The 16,204-nt window shown below is 53.4% G+C and overlaps 2 protein-coding genes across 3 annotated transcripts; one reads left to right on the plus strand and one right to left on the minus strand.

The window, feature by feature from the left end:
* Window positions 1-215: 215 nt before the first annotated feature.
* Bad (BCL2 associated agonist of cell death) lies at window positions 216-9,048 on the minus strand. 2 transcript variants are annotated; one of them, XM_052191222.1, is made up of 4 exons: window positions 8,917-9,048; window positions 8,311-8,487; window positions 1,278-1,468; window positions 216-708 (listed from the first exon to the last, which is right to left on the minus strand). In XM_052191222.1, exons 1-4 carry the CDS (start codon window positions 9,032-9,034, stop codon window positions 583-585), a joined length of 612 nt encoding a protein of 203 aa, XP_052047182.1. In that variant the 5' UTR covers window positions 9,035-9,048; the 3' UTR covers window positions 216-582. The 2 variants fall into 2 exon arrangements, with proteins under 2 accessions (XP_052047182.1, XP_052047191.1); XM_052191231.1 differs by lacking the exon at window positions 8,917-9,048 and adding an exon at window positions 8,733-8,829.
* A 526-nt stretch (window positions 9,049-9,574) lies between these two features.
* Window positions 9,575-13,071, plus strand: Gpr137 (G protein-coupled receptor 137). The gene is made up of 7 exons (XM_052191212.1): window positions 9,575-10,863; window positions 10,944-10,993; window positions 11,626-11,851; window positions 11,965-12,114; window positions 12,228-12,356; window positions 12,485-12,603; window positions 12,813-13,071. Exons 1-7 carry the CDS (start codon window positions 10,507-10,509, stop codon window positions 12,970-12,972), a joined length of 1,191 nt encoding a protein of 396 aa, XP_052047172.1. The 5' UTR covers window positions 9,575-10,506; the 3' UTR covers window positions 12,973-13,071.
* The last annotated feature ends 3,133 nt before the right edge of the window (window positions 13,072-16,204 follow it).

Genomic DNA, 16,204 nt, shown 5'->3' on the forward strand with positions numbered 1-16,204 from the left:
AGGGCCCGGCGGTCCCAGGGGTCTAGCCACGCTCCCCCCCCACCACCCCCCCCCGCCCCAAGCCAAGCAGCCCGACTCCGCGGGTTGCCTCGACCTCTTCTTGGTCTCAGTCCTTAGAGCTTGTTTCTTCCTTGGGTAAAACGAGTTTCTCTTAAAATTATCAGCGATAGAAATCTGGTTTGCGGAACCCCAAACGGAAGAACAGAGGCGCGACGACACATGCGCGGGCTTTATTATAAAGCACGTTTCTCGCGACCTCGGGTCCCCTGTTATGATAGGATAGCACCCAGACTCGCAACCTAGCACAGGCGCCGAGGGCAGTCCAGTACCAGAGGGGAAAATAGCCACTTCCGGAAGCTTAGGGGGCGGGGTATGTGGAAAACTTAGAAACTCCAAACAAGAACCACTCCTTCGTAGCTATTGCACGCACCGGAAGGGACTCAAAGCGGTACGTCAGCTCTTCTCCCGGTTAAAGGGACACAGCGATCCTCCTTTTTTCCTAAGGCCTGGAAAGACTTCCGCCCACACCCAATATGGCGGGCGAAGGGAGCGGGTAGAGTTCTGGGAATGCGGAGCAGAAGATCACTGGGAGGGGGTGGAGCCTCCTCTGCCCAAGTTTCGATCCCACCAGGACTGGATTATGCGCGTCCAGCTGGCGCTTTGTCGCATCTGTGTTGCAGTGCCTGCGCTCTTTGGGCGAGGAAGTCCCTTCAGGGGAGGAAGGAGAGAGAGTGAGCCTCATTCTGGCGTCCCGAATCAGGTCCCCACCACTAGATTGCTCTGCACTGGGCAGTCAGACACGGGATGATGCGTGTGCCGGGATCCTACGTGAAGCCGCACAGCCAGAGATCTAGTGTTTAGCGGATGGAGCAGAACTCAAGAATTTAAAGTAGTTTAAGAAGTTGGGGAGAGGCTCAGATACCAGCAAGCCTCGTATCCTATGAACCTGACGGTTCAGAAACTTTGGCGTGAGGTTGGTCTATACTACAGATTTCGGTTCTCAAAGCGGTCTGGCTGTAAGAGCTCTCGATTACCGGTGAAGGCGTGTTCCAGGACTGGGGGGCGGGATCTTGGGCAAAAAAGGAAGAGGGAGGAAATCCCAGCAAGTCACTGAACACTGGGACAGGGGACGAACTAGAACTGCAAGTCCCAGCATGCTCTACAATACCAAAGGGAAAATTAGGTGGCTCTGAAACTAGAAATCCCGACATGCCCTAGATCGAAGGAGGGGCAGACGGCTGGGTTCAGGTCTCCTTGCATCCAGCACTAGCGCTCACCTTGAAGGAACCCTCAAACTCGTCGCTCATCCTTCGGAGCTCACGGCCGTAGCGCTGCGCTGCCCAGAGGTTGGGGGGAGCCGAACGAGAGCGTCCTCGGAAAGGGCTAAGCTCCTCCTCCATCCCTTCATCCTCTTCGGTCCCCGCTGGGTACGAACTGTGGCGACTCCGGGTCTCCATAGCCCCAGCGCCTGCAGAGGTCATGGAGTGGAAGAGGTGTGACTCTCTGGCCTGCTGTTGACCGTCCCACAGCCGCAGTCCCTCCTTTGTGAATGCAGATAGCTCAGAGGGCTTTTGTGAGAAATCGGTTACTTCCACAAATCCTTGGACAGTGCTAGTAATGAAGAAGCCTTTACTGTACAAAAAAGGACACTACTGTGCCTTTCACAAAACAGGGACATAAGATATATCTGTCTGTAGTCTCATAGCAACTCTTAAGTAGGGATCTTGCCGTATCTTTGCAGGGGTCTTGGAAAACAAGAACGCTCTTCGTCCCCTATTGGGCTTCTCTGGGACACGGTATCGAGAACCGTCATCACTCATCCATTTTGTTTTTCTGAGACTGGAGTATGTGCTAAACTATCCTCACCACCTGGTTCAACAGACCCAGCATGGAGACTTAAGCTGGGTGTGGTGGTTTATATTTCTAACCCCACAACTGCTGAGGTGGGAGCAGAAGGTTGAGTTTAAGGCCAGCCTAGACTACAGGAGAACTTGTCTTTTGTCTCACAAAAAAGAGTGGGGTGAGATGGTGGGCGTTGGACGGTGAAGACACATGCACACAGTAGCTACACAGGTGATTAGAGGTGGAGTTTCCTCAGGGTACCCCAGAGCTGTCACGCTGTGCAGCTCTTGCCTTACCCAGCCACCTTCACTTGCAAATTCTCTTCATGGAGGGATAGTCTCACCTCGCCTGTACCCTAACGCACCTGCATGAAGGTCGCACCGGAGTATAGATGTGCCCTGTAAGTTGCAAGAGCACTGTGGGTGATCTCCTCTGGTCTGGGTATTGTGTGCCATCCTGACTTCTGCCATCTGTACCCCTCTGTCCAGACCAGTGAAGACCCAGAACCACTCCCAGGGGCAGAGTCCAGAACTAGGCACAGCCTGCTGCCCACACCCAGGTGCCTGCAGGCTTGGGAGGAGGTAAAAACACCCTCACACTTGGGGTGGATAAACCTGCCTCCCTCTCTCAAAGGTCAGCTGGCAAGACTCTGGAGCTCAGCTGTAGGATCCCAGCGGCAGACATATGACAGAAAGCAGGGGTGAGGAGGGGACCCTCACGAAAGACCTGGCCTGGGTCTTCTCCAAGCATCTGGCCAGAACAGAATGTCACTGCTGGCCTACAGAGTGTTTTCACTAGGACTACTCAGTAGCTGGGTGGCTTCACTTTTGTGATCCTGGAGCCATTTCCCCCAGTTTCTTGGCACCTCAGTCTTTGTGGCACGGGGACAACCTGTCTCATAGTCACCACTCCACTCTGTCCTTTGAGCATCCATTGGTTTCTTGGCTCCTGTGTGGCAGATGCAGAGTTCTCCCCATCTTCCGTAGAAAGAAGCGGGACACCGATGCCTGTGTCGTGGTGGTGCAGCCCATCTGCACTGAGTAATGAGCCTGCGCCCTAGAATCCCGGTGTTTGTGTGCTGAGCTGGTGGTGGGAAGGCAGGTGTCTTCAGGTGGCCTGGGCCTGAGCTCAGCCCCGCCTCCTTCATAAAGAAGCAGGACAAGGCCTGGTGAGATTGCTCGGCTCTTAGTACAGGCCTGGTGAGCAGCCACAAGGTGGCTCACAACCATCAGTACAGCTACAGTGTATTCATATACATAAAATAAACAAATGTTTAAAAAACAAACAAAAATCCTTGCTTAGCATGCTCAAAGCCCGGGGTTCCATCCCAGCACCTCACAAACCAACCGACCAATCAGAACACTGACCAGGTCAGGTGGGGATTCCTTTGGAGTGGTTCATTTAACTTGTATTACTGAGGTAGTTCCTCATTTTACAGGGAGTGAAACTAACAGACATGCCAAGCAAACAGCATATACACGGGACCCGTGGTCACACAGTAAGTGACAAAGACTGTTACAAACCAGCCTGACTCCCGGATCTGTGTCCTTCTCCTGTCCCAGACATCCTTCTGCAGTACCACAAGCCACCTTGGTGGCCCAGTGTGGAAGAGCCATGCCCTCCCCACACCCCTAGTGTCAGCCAAGAGCCCATGCTGTGGCATGGAGAACTGTTCGTTGCTAAAGGCACTCAGCAATGCTGAGCTCCTCAGCAGCCAATCCCATCCATTTGTGCCAAGAGCATTTGTATCGGCTGATGAGAGGGGGTCTCAGGTGGCAGAGATGCTGACCTTAAACTTGTGCTCCTCCTGTTCCTGCCCCCACCCTAGGCTGAGCTGCATCTCCAGCCCCTTAATGGAATTTAAAAAATTATCTTTGCATTTACGGGAAAGAATCAGGAGATTCAGTGAACTCCTGGGACAAAGAGGATGGGCAGGGTGTGGCCAGACCTGCCTCAGTCCCTCAGGGGAAGGGAAGGCAAGGATGGCTGCTCTCCAGGTGGATGCTCAGGTCTGCCCACATGCCACCCTCTCAGACAGACTGGGGTTGGGGGAGGCAGGAGGAAATTGGTTGATATGCACCTTTAGCTTTAAGCTCCTTACCCACCGGGCTTCTGGGTAAGTGGGTGTGGCTGAGCCAGCTAATTCACAGTGCAAGAAGCATCCTAGCATACTCCATTAAAATTGGTTGGAGTGCCTAGGGGGTGACGGGCCTGGGAGAGGAGCTTGCCACCAAACATTAATTCCTGAGACCCACAGGTGGAAGAGGAGAGAACCAAACCAACTCCTAAAAAGTATCCTCTGACCTCCATACATGTCTTCACGCACACAAAAGAATTCATAAAAAATAACATTATAGCCAAGGAGAGTTGTAATAAAAACAAAAACAGTGGCTTCCAAGCACAGTGAGGCCCTGCCCTCAGGCAGGGCAGGCCACTCAGTCTGCCTGGTCTCCACAATAGCCTGCCCAGACATGTGCAGTAGCCTTGAGGAAAAGCATTTTAGACTCTAGCCTGGGGCCTTACCTGGCCCAGCTCTGGCCAAATGTTCTATCAGGGCTTCTATAACAACAGTGCAGCTTGCTAGTAGCTGGATTCAGAGACAAAATGTCCCAGAAAACACCTTTGTGCCCACCACCACTTTACTCAGTAACATTGAAATGTGATTTTCACACAGTTCTTACCTGTTATAATAAAATACTTTGTTCCCTGGATTTTGTCAACCACTTAAATAGATAAAACTGTTCTCAGCTAAGCAGGGTAGCACATGCCCTTAATCCAAGCCCTTGTGGGAAGAGACGTGAGTTCAAGTCCAGCAGAGCTAGTTCCTGGAAAGCCTGAGCTACATAGAGAACTCTGTCTCAAAAAAATAAATAAATAAATAAAAATTGAAAGAAAGGAAGGAAGAACTATTCCTGAAGTTGGTATAAACCTGCAGTCCCGATACTCGCTAGTGGGGCGTCTGAGGCCACATTTGCTTAAGGCCTGTCTCACCAAATGTAACAAAGGCTGGAGAGGTGGCTCAGTGAGAGAGCGCTTGCCTAGGAAGCCAGGGGCCCTGGGCCTGGATCTTAAAAACCTCAAAATGCAACAACAAAAGTATTTAGCTCAGGGGCTGTGCAAAAGCCATGGGATTTAGCCCATGTCTAAATCCCTGTTCTAAAACCCAACTATGTCTATCTTAAGCCTTCAGTGGTTCCCTATTGCCTATCTGTATACTTCTAGTTTACCTCTATCCTGAGTCTAACTTATAAACTCATGTTTGCCATGCAAGAGCACTGGATGTTTACGGCACTAAATAAATTGTCTTTACTACTGAAGGAACCCCAGGTCTGCAGAGAATGAGCTAACTCAACAGCAACAATGATATCCACAACTAGGGTAGTAGTTGGGCATGGGGCCTCCATGATACCTTTTCTGTGCCAGGCAGTTTCTAAGCAGCTACTGGGGCTTGGGGCCCTGAGAAGTAGGACTAGTTCTTTTTTTTTTTTTTTTTTTTTTTTTTTTTTTGAGACAGGGTGACAGGGTTTCTCTGTGTAGCCCCTGGCTGTCCTGGAACTCACTCTGTAGACCAGGCTGGCCTCAAACTCAGAAATCCGCCTGCCTCTGCCTCCCAAGTGCTGGGATTAAAGGCGTGCACCACCACTGCCTGGCTGTAGGACTAGTTCTATTCCCATTTTACAGATTAGGAAATTAAGGAAGAAGCAGTTAATTTCTCAATCTGAATTTAAAAGGCCCTCCTCAGCTGCTGCAATCTGTCCCAGAGGCCAGTACTGGCTGCTTCTCCTATTTTATGGCCTCTCCCCTCCCTTCCTACCGTGCAGTCCCTCTGTGCTGCGGTCCTTGCCCTAGGGATGCCCACAGCCCGGTGGAGGTAGTCAGTGCTGGGCACAGCCTGGTGCAGGTAGTCAGGAGAGGGAGGACCAGGGTGAGTTGACTCTCCACACAGAGAGGGCTAGAAGGTTCATGGCTGGCAGGTCTGACGTTTGCAAATTTCACTTGTGTTGCTTTTGGTTTGCTGAGACAGGGTCTAAGTAGCCTAAGCCATCTCCAGACTGATCAGTTCTTGGTGCTGAGATTATAGGCACATACTACCACACCCAGTTCTGCTCTTGAGACCATTGAAAAGTAAATCAAATGTTTATGAACCCCACCACCACCTGCCACCCACCCACACCCATACCCACACATACACACACACACACACACACACACACACACTCCACACATTGGCTGAAGGAAGGAGTGTCTCTGTGTGGTCTCTGCCTAGCATGGGAAGTGAGGGAAGCAAAAAGGGCACTGAGCTCCTGAGACCATGGCGGTTTCCCCTGGAGTCCTCAGTCACAGCAGATCTCCTACACACACCTTTGTGCTCCCTGCAGCAGCAGGCCCTGCTTCTACTGCCTCCCTAAAGCTGTTTCACAGCCTGCGAGTGTCCCTCCCCCACCTCCAGCCTCAGGTTTGCCCTTCTCCTATGAGTGTCCCACCCTTTCTCCCAGTCTCTCATCTGGACCCTGTCACCTAGTCCTAGCGTGATGCCAGCCAACCGCCACCTCCATCCTTCGGAGCACCCCCTTGGAGTAGACGGAATACCCAAGGCAGCTCCTCTTCTTGGGGCTGGAACAGCTCATCCCGCAACCACAAGACGAAAGCCAGGTTCCTCGGTCCCATGTTGCTAGGGCAAGTTTAAAGAGGGGGCTTCTAGCACCAGCTCCTGCAGCTGAGTGGCGTCTGCCTGTACTTTGACGAGCTGCCCTCCCAGGTGGACCCGCCACAGCCGCCTTTGCAGATGGGCAGCTACACAGGGTACATGGAGCTCACGGTGAAGCGGAAGCGGAACGAGGCCTTTCCTAGCCCCAGGGTGAGCCCCCAGAATTAAGAATTTGATCCATGGGGCTGGAGAGATGGCTCAGTGGTTTAGAGCACCAGCTGCTTTTTCAGACATCCTGAGTTCAATTCCCAGCAACCACATGGTGGCTCACAACCATATGTAATGGGATCCTATGCCCTCTTCTGGTGTCTGAAGACAGCAACAGTGTTCTCACATTAAAACAGATATCTAAATAGATATCTAGATAGACAGATATAAACAAACAAGCCTTAAAAAAGAAAAAGAAAAAGAAATCTGGAGATATGCCCAGCAGTGGTGGTGCACATCTTTAATCCCAGCACTTGGGAGGCAGAAGCAGACCTCTTGACTTTGAGGCCAGCCTGGTTTAACAAATTCCACGACAGCTAAGGCTACACAGAGAAACCCTGTCTTGAAAAACTGAAAAAAAAATAATAAAGAGAAGAAGAAAGAAACCTGAAGGTTAAAAGAAGGGGTGGGGGGACTGGAAAAATGGCTCAGTGGTTCAGAGCATTTACTGCTCTTGCACAGGTTGTGAGTTCAGTTCCCAGAAACCATGTGGGGCAGCTCACAACTACCTGTAACTACAGTTTTGGGGGTCCAACACCCTCTTCTGGACTCCAAGGCACCTGCATATTTTGCCCGGGGAATACATATACACATAATTTAACAAAGAAGGTGGAATGCCAGGCATGGTGGCCCGTGACCCTAGTAGTTGGTAGGTAGAGGCCGGAGGATCAGGAGTGCAAGGTTAGTCTCAACTGTAGAGAAGTCTGATGCAGTCCAGGGACACATGAGGTGGTAGGGATGATTTAAGCCCTGTGGAACCAGTGACAAACCTGTTGGAGCTCAGATTTCTGTGGCTGTCCAGGGTCAACAATGGGAAGTGGGGAGCATAGCCAGTCTCTCTAACGCCTCTCCCTCCATCTTGGCACTCACTCACACTTTCCAACGTTACACGGCTCTTGTTTGTCACTTAGGGTCACTCGCCTGTCCCATCTGGGCAATAATAGTCATGCTGTAGGTGAGCCATGGAGTACGAAAGAACCCACTGAGCCGGGTGGTGGTGGCGCACACCTTTAGTCCCAGCACTCGGGAGGCAGAGGCAGGATCTCTGAGTTCCAGGCCAGCCTGGTCTACAAGAGTGAGTTCCAGGACAGCCAGGGCTACACAGAGAAACCCTGTCTCAACCCCCCTCCCCCACCACACACACACACACACACACACACACACACACACACACACACACACACAAAGAATCTATTGGCCACTGGAAGGCCCTATTCCAGACACTGAGGAGTCTTCCAACAACACCTCTTAGGGGGACCTTAGGAAAGTCACTCCTTCTTTGGGGCTCTGCTTACCTCCCACCGATGTCTATCTTGGGGACATAATAAGGGGGACTGTTTTCAGCATTCAGCGGACCAGCTTAATCATTAAGGACATGCCACACATCTCTGAGAATCAGCCCAGTGACAGCTGGTTTGTAGAAGCAGCAATCTGATGATCAGGGTATCTGGGGCTTCCCAAGACTCTTTAGGAAGCATGGCTGTAACAGGAATACAAGGGGCAACTGAGTCAGGGGACACAGGACAGGAGGATGATGGTAGTGAAGAACCTACCTCCATGATGACTGTTGTTGGCTGGTCCCCGCTGATGAACGATTCTCCCCAGGAGACCTGGGGCTAGGTAGGGACCTGGCTGGCCCTCAGTGGGGCTATGGCCCAGCGCCCTTTCTGTAGTACTGGCGTCTTCCTGCTCACTCGGCTCAAACTCTGGGATCTGGAACATACTCTGGGCTGTAGAGACAAGGTAAGAAGTACTCAGTACTTCTTACTAGGCAAACAGTGTTGACGAGAAGCAGAGGAGAGGTAGTCCTGTCTCCCTCTCCTACCAAGGTAGCCCAACTCCCTAAACCTTCCCAATCCCTCATCTGTCTGCTGAGTCTGGCCTGGCTGTCGCCGGAATATTAAATTTCTCTTCAGAGCTCTGTCCAGACCCTAGCGCTATCCCCCTGCCCGTTAGGACCGCGAAAAGGTCTCACCCAAAGCCCGATCTCGAGGCCCCTGGCCCGGGCCTGCCTCCTCCCTCCAGTTCTAAGGGCGCCCGGCCCTAGTTTCCTGGGCGACGGGAACTGTCACAGATCTGACCCAATCACTTCTCGAAGTAAATCCCGGGTCGGCCTGGAGGCGGGGCCACCCCAAACCAGGTCCCACCCCTACGCCGACCTGCTGGTCTCCACCGCCTTCCTCCCGCGTCGCTCCCCAGGCTCCAGATTCCGGGATCCGACTTCCTCAAGCCTAGGGCGTGTGCAGGAGCCAGCGAGGGCTGCTTTGGGGTTCCCATTTGGATCCTGGAGGCCTGCTTCGGCTGATAAGTCCTCCAGCCTTTCTGGGCCCGAATTCTGTCCTGTAAAATGGGGCTAATGACACCTCCCTGGGGAGCTGAAAACTCTGTAAACAGCTTAGTGATTACTTATAGAGCCGTTTACTGAACCTCGGCCGTCGGATGCAATGGCCGTTGCGATGGTTATTGCTCCCCCTGGACCGAGTGACCGGGATGGGAAGAGCAGCTCCTTCCTCCCGATCGTGGAGGCCTTGCACTGCCGGTCCTGGGAACAACTCCCAGCGCCATCTCGGGAGCTCCTTTCCGGCAGGATGGCCGCCCGGATGCGGGAGAGGGGACAGGGACGCTCAGAAGGGCGAGTCGTAGGGCTGTAGGGGCTCTGCTGCTAGGATAGGTGTGCGTAAGCTGCCCCAGGCCGGGGCGCGGGGCCTGCAGACAGAAGCTAGGGGGTGGGGCTCGGGTACCATCTTGGTTGTGGGCGGAAGTTTCCTTCAGTGACCCTGTGCGGCGAAGTCGTTGCCGCCCCCATATGGGCACGCCGATCGCGATGTGGGTTTGGGGATCTAAGCATGGGAAATGGTAGTCCCCAAACATTAAGAGCTGGCGGTCCATGGCACTGGTAACCCAGGTGCTTTGTGTGTGCGGCCGGTCCTACTCTCGGCCGCCCGCCGCCATCCGTAACCCCGGACACCCGCCGGCAGCGCACCTTGCGCCGATTCTCGAAAGAGATGCACGCCGGGCGCGGCGCATGGCTTCGGGGTCCCTGCCGGCCGCTACGCAGTTTACGTAGCGAACGGACGCCCGCGCAGGCGCAGGAGTGGGGCGGAGCAGCGGGAGCCAGGGAGCTGGAGCCCGGTGTCCCGGCGACCGGATTCCGCTCACCCCGCAGCGGCCCGAGAACCTGACAGCGACTTCCTCTTATTCACCGGGGCTGAGGGTGGACGCGGTGGGGGAACACGTCTGGAATCTTAAGGACAGAGGAAGAAGCCTCCCAATCCGGATTATTGGAGGGGAAAGAGGAACCAAGCTTGGGGAGGGGGAGAGCGGGGCGTTGGGCGCCCCCGCAGCGGCCGCTGCCCTAAGCTGACGGGCATTGGCCGGCTCTCCCCCTCCTGCCAGCCGGACACGAGCGACCAAGGCCAGGGACTCTGTGCCACTGCATCCTCGCATCTTGGCTCTGGGGCTGGCCCAGGGAGGGACACCCCAACCTCCTTTTCATTTGCCCTGGGTAGGAAAGACTACCCTTATACACTTTCAGAGTGACGGGTACTGGGCTCAGGGCCCAGGTTACCCGTGCCCACCCCTAGCCCCATCCCCGACTCTGCTGAGGAGGGAAGGCCTGACAACCCCAAGTTCTTTTTTTCCAGAGTTCCCAGGTCTCACCACCTCTTGCAGTTCCCACCCCTCCATATTTATTTCCTGGCTTCTGGCCCTCTATCTCTCTCTCCCGGTTTCAGGCCTCCCTCCTTGACATGGAGAGTAACCTGTCTGGTCTGGTGCCTGCAGCTGGGCTGGTACCTGCACTGCCGCCCACAGTGACCCTGGGGCTGACCGCTGCCTACACTGCCCTATACGCTCTGCTCTTCTTCTCTGTCTATGCCCAGCTCTGGCTGGTGCTTCTGTATGGGCACAAGCGCCTCAGCTACCAGACGGTATTCCTGGCACTCTGTCTGCTCTGGGCGGCCTTGCGGACTACACTTTTCTCCTTCTACTTCCGAGATACTCCCAGGGCCAACCGCCTGGGGCCCTTGCCATTTTGGCTTCTCTATTGCTGTCCTGTCTGCCTGCAGTTCTTCACACTGACGCTTATGAACCTCTACTTCGTGCAGGTAACTGCGGGAACCGGTGTGGTGGGAGCAGGAGGGCAGTCCCAAGGGTCCACAGGAGTGATGGGTGTCTCTGCTCCCAGGTGGTGTTCAAGGCCAAGGCGAAGCGTCGGCCAGAGATGAGCCGAGGCTTGTAAGTACTGGAGATGTCACGGGTCAGTGGCAGGGAGGAGCAAAGCAAGCAGGGCTGAGACAAGACAGACCTCAGAGATATCTGTGAGAGAGCTTGAAAAACCTAAAGCATCTGGTACAGACATTTATGATAGTGTCAGGGGGAGAGAACACCAGCATCCTCTGTGGTGGAGAAAGATGGAGGCTCCGATCCGTGGAATGCATAGTCTTGCTGCACTTTTAGTGACCTTGGCTGCAACACCCCTGTCCTTACACGGTATCTTCCAGTTTATAAAGATACTTCACAAGCATCTTTGCACATCTCACCTGAGGTGCTATCCCTATCCTCACTTGAGAGATGGAAGAAACTGAGGCCCAGTTAGACAAAGCCCCATGGTTCAAGGTCACGCAGCCGGAATGAGGCCCACCCAAGCATTCTGGTCCAGATGCTTGATCCGGTGCTCCTGTGATGCTGTAGCTTTCAATCATCGCCCCTCTTTGAGCCTCAGTTTCCTCATGTGCAAAACTAGATGAGCAGAGTTTGGATTTGACCATCTAAGTTCTGATTGGCCCTGGGGTCTCCTGAGGAGACAGGGTTGCTGGGAAGGGCCGAGGAGATGCATGGTCCGGGGCTGACTTTGCTGTGGGCTGCAGGCTGGCTGTCCGAGGGGCCTTCGTGGGTGCTTCACTGCTCTTTTTGCTGGTGAATGTACTGTGTGCGGTGCTGTCCCGCCAGCGCCAGGCACAGCCCTGGGTCCTTCTGCTGGTACGTGTCCTGGTGAGCGACTCTCTCTTCGTCATCTGTGCCCTCTCGCTTGCTGCCTGCCTCTGCCTCGTGGCCCGTCGAGCCCCTTCCACCAGCATCTACTTAGAGGCCAAGGTAGGGCCACCAACCCTGATGTCGTATCCTTGGGGCTCCTTGGGATTCTTTAGGATATAAAGGAAGGTGGGAGCCTGCTTTCCCTGAAGATCCTCTGTTGTCATCTCTGCCAGGGGACCAGTGTGTGTCAGGCAGCTGCTATAGGGGGTGCCATGGTCCTGCTCTATGCCAGCCGGGCCTGTTACAACCTGGCAGCTCTGGCCTTGGCCCCTCGGAGCCGGCTAGATGCCTTCGATTACGACTGGTACAACGTATCTGACCAGGTAGGCACTGGTCCTGTTTGTCCCTTCTTAGTAACTATCTAGCCTCCAGCTGGCCAGGCCCTGCCAGCATCCTCTGAGGTGGCAGGCGGTCCTCAGCCTCTGCTTCTCCCCAGGCAGATCTGGTGAATGACTTGGGGAACAAAGGCTACCTGGTGTTTGGCCTCATCCTCTTCATTTGGGAATTGCTGCCCACCACATTGCTGGTGGGCTTCTTCCGGGTACACCGGCCCCCACAGGATCTGGTAGGGCCCCCAACCACTTCTTGGTCCAGTGTTGAGGGTTGGACCCTGGGAATTCTGTCCTGGGACAGTTCTGGTGACAGAAAAAAAAAAATATCCATAGTAGTGACTTGTTCCCCCATACCTTACAGAGCACCAGTCGAATCCTCAGTGGGCAGGGCTTTGGCTCTCGGTCCTACTTCTTTGACAGGGCGGGCCACTGTGAGGATGAGGGCATAGCCTGGGAGCAGAGCCGGAGTGAGAGCGCAAGGTAGGAGCCCCAGCCCCGCCCGGAGTACCTTGGGATCCTGCCCGGCTCTGTGAAGCAGTGGAGACCAAGAGCCAGTGCCCACCCCTGCCCCCAACGCAGTTTGCCCTTTGACCTAGGGCTCTCTATTTCTCAGCCTCTCTCCTCTCCTATCTCAAGCATGTGGCCCTGGGCACTGCCCGGGACTCACCGCCTTGCTTCTCTGCCTGCAGCATGTCCGGCAGCCTGGGTTCTGGCAGTTGGTATGGTGCCATCGGGCGTGAGCCAGGCTGGGGAGGGGCCAGCCAGACGAGGACCACTCCTCTGCTCTTCTCCCAGGTGCCAGGACCTGGTAGCCACTACCACAGCCTCTATTCCACGCCACAGACGTGATCTCCTTTTACTCCTCTTAGAGTACCCAAGCCCCAGTTCCCCTGACCCCTGGCCCCTGTGCCAAGGATATCTGCTGCTTCTTGCCCAGGATGCCAGGAGATTATGGCTGCTTCTCTCCTGGCTGGCTCCTTGCTGCTCCTGTTGTAGTGAGCTTTGCCCTCCCCCTAAAATGGGAACAAGGCCCCAGGATACCAGATGCCCACAGTGCCCTGACAATGACCTGCCACCTCTGCATCCACTCTGGAGCTGGCTACCTCTCCTGTGCCTACCACTCAATAAACAGAGGCCGTGCCCTGCCCTTCTTCCTGTCACTTGTCTGAGTTCTGTTCCTTCTTACCTTGACTTGTTTGGCATCAGGACGATCAAACACTGGCCCTCGACATGGGTTGTGAGGCTGGGCAAGTGCCATTTACCTTGAGGAAGCTAGTGAGCAGTGAGCGGCGGGGAAACTGCACACACCTCTTCCTAAAGCTTTCCTGCCTTGGAATGGCCGCCTCTGTGCTCCCAACCGGGCCTCAAAGTCCTGGTGAAAAAGCCACTCCACGGGCTGGAGGGGAGGCTCAGCTGTTGAGGACTCTCCAGGACTGTCGGAGGCCGCGAGTGGGCCCTCCGTGGTGGGGCCAGGGAATCAAGTCTCCATGAGACTTCACTGGTTGTGCAGAGACCCATAACCCCTCTTGGACCAGATGGCACTGTAATTATGCGACTTTTAGGCATCCTTAACACCTTTTGTTAGATTTATTGTGTATACGTGTAGGCTCATGTATAGTAGAGGCAATTCTCTCCTCCTTCCCTGGTCTTATAGATCAAACTCAGGTGTAAGGCTTGCTAGCAAGTCCCTTTGCCCACCAAGCCAGCTCATCAGCCCCTTAACATTCTTTGTTATTTCTGTTTTGCCAAGACAGGGATTCTCTGTATAGCCTTGGCTGTCCTGGAACTCTCCCTAGTCCAGTGTGGCCTTGAATTCAGAGACCCAGCTGCCTCCTGAGGTCTGGGGTAGGCATGTGTGCTGCCACGCTCAGCTAACTATTTTAAATGACATGTATGCCAGATGGCGGTGGCGCACGCCTTTAATCCCAGCACTTGTGAGGCAGAAGCAGGCGGATTTCTGAGTTCCAGGCCAGCCAGGGCTACACATAGAAATCCTGTCTCAAAAAAAAAAAACCCCAAAAAAAGCAAAAAAAAAAAATGACATGTATTCATTTGTATGTATATCCTTGTGTGTGTGTGGACAAGCGCTTGGCGCAGCACACATGCTGTTGTCGGATGACTACTTACAAGTTGGCTCACTCCTTCATATGGACTGGCGAGGTAGAACTTACATCATCAGACATGGTGGCAAAAGCCTTTACCTATTGAGCTGCCTCATTGGCCCAGTTTGGCATCATTTTTTCCTTAAGATTATTCATAATTATGTATAGGTGTATCTGCACCCATACCTGTGTGTAGTGCCTAAAGAGGCCAGAAGGGGGCATCGGATCCCTCGGAGCCAGAGTTAGTCCTTGTGAGCTTCCAGTGCTTGAAACTGAGCTTAGGTCTTTTGGAGGAGGCGCAGCAAGTACTTTTAACCACTGAGCCATCGCCACAGCCTCTTAGGCATCTTGTCCTTTAATGGATTAAGTTTTGCAGAGGCCTAGTGTGTGTGTGTACTGTGCATATACTTGTGGGTGCACAAATGGATGGACACACACACACACACACAGGTATAGAGTCAGAAAAACCCATTAGAGTTCCAGGGAAACTTGGAATTTCAGGCTTGGTGGCAAGCAGCCCTACAAAATACTGAGCCATCTCACTGACCTGAGGCCTGCTTTCTGTCACCACCTCTAATGTGGTCTTCAAATGTCAAGCTCATGGAGAGTCTACAAAGGGGGTGCCTGTGTGTCACAGCCTCCATCTCCTTACCTGGCTCTGGCTCACCCCATCTCTTGCTAGTCGCATGCTGGTACAGTCCTCCTACTGCCCCCAAAGATCCAGTCACTGCCCTGTGTTCCTGACATCCTGGTAAATCTGCCCTGCGGCTCGGGATTGATTATCAAAGTCTGTGACTCCTGCCTATAAACCTGGGGATTCCAGCTCCTTTTTAGATCTCAGCCTAGCAATGAGTCTGCCTAGAAATTCTTTCTTCCAGACTATCCTGGAGCCAGGTCTAGAAGGTCTCCAGAGAGAACTGCAGAGCTCAGACTTTAGCAGTAAGCTGGACAATCACTTTTGGTTGAAAGCAAAATTACAAACATTTATAGGGCACTTAATTCTGTGTGCTAGGCTTTAAGCTTTTATAAACACTGACCTCAGCTGGGCAGTGGTGGTTCATTCCTTTAATCAGCATTTGAGGGGCAGAGAAAGGTGGATCTCTGTTGAGTTTGAGGCCAGCCTGGACCAGAGAGCAAGTGCCAGGACTACAAAAACAAACAAAAGACAACAACAAAGAAAAAAGGGAAAGAGAACAAAACCACTGGCTTTGAGTGTGCACAGGCGTTGGTGGTTTGCCTACATGTATGTCTGTGTGAGGGTGTCCCAGACGGCTGTGGGTGCTGGGAATTGAACTCAGATCTTCCCAAAGAAGAGCCAGTGCTCTTAAAGGCTGAGCCATCTCTCCAGCCCCCAAATACTGACTTCTTAAATACTCAAAATCAGCATCCAGAGTTAAGTAGTCATCCTTTTATTCTAAGTGGGAACTAGAGAGTTTGGTAACCGCCCTGACACTCTATCACCTGGTGGTCACTTTATGCTTAAACATGCTGACCTTTACCACAAACTGAGTGAGTGCTAGTAGGGCACAACTTTAATCCCGGACTCCGGAGGCAAAGGCAGGTGAGTCTCTGAATTTGAGACCCACACAGCCAGGGGTACACAGAGAAACCCTGTCTCAAAACAAAATGAAACACCCCAACAACAACAAAAGTACTGACCACAAAAGTATGGGTTCTTGGAAAGCTCCAGGAGAGACTTGCAGAGATCAGTAAATAAATGGATATGAACATGAACGGAGAAGGACAGAGAAGGAGAGGACCCAGCCTTAGCTCTTCAGAAAATGCTCTCACTCTTTCTGCTGAACCTGTCAGGCAGCAGATGGTCCCCCGTGCTGACTCCAGGGCCTGGAGGATCAGAGATGGGGATGCAGCCCGAGGAGCAAGAGGCGCTCCATCAGTGACTTCCCAGAACTGGGACCCAACCCATTCAGCTGGTTAAATCCAGGTGGCCTCAAAGAGAGCTCCCCGCCTTCCACCCC

This window comes from Apodemus sylvaticus, chromosome 1, assembly GCF_947179515.1.
Source record: "Apodemus sylvaticus chromosome 1, mApoSyl1.1, whole genome shotgun sequence".
Taxonomy (NCBI): Eukaryota; Metazoa; Chordata; class Mammalia; order Rodentia; family Muridae; genus Apodemus; species Apodemus sylvaticus.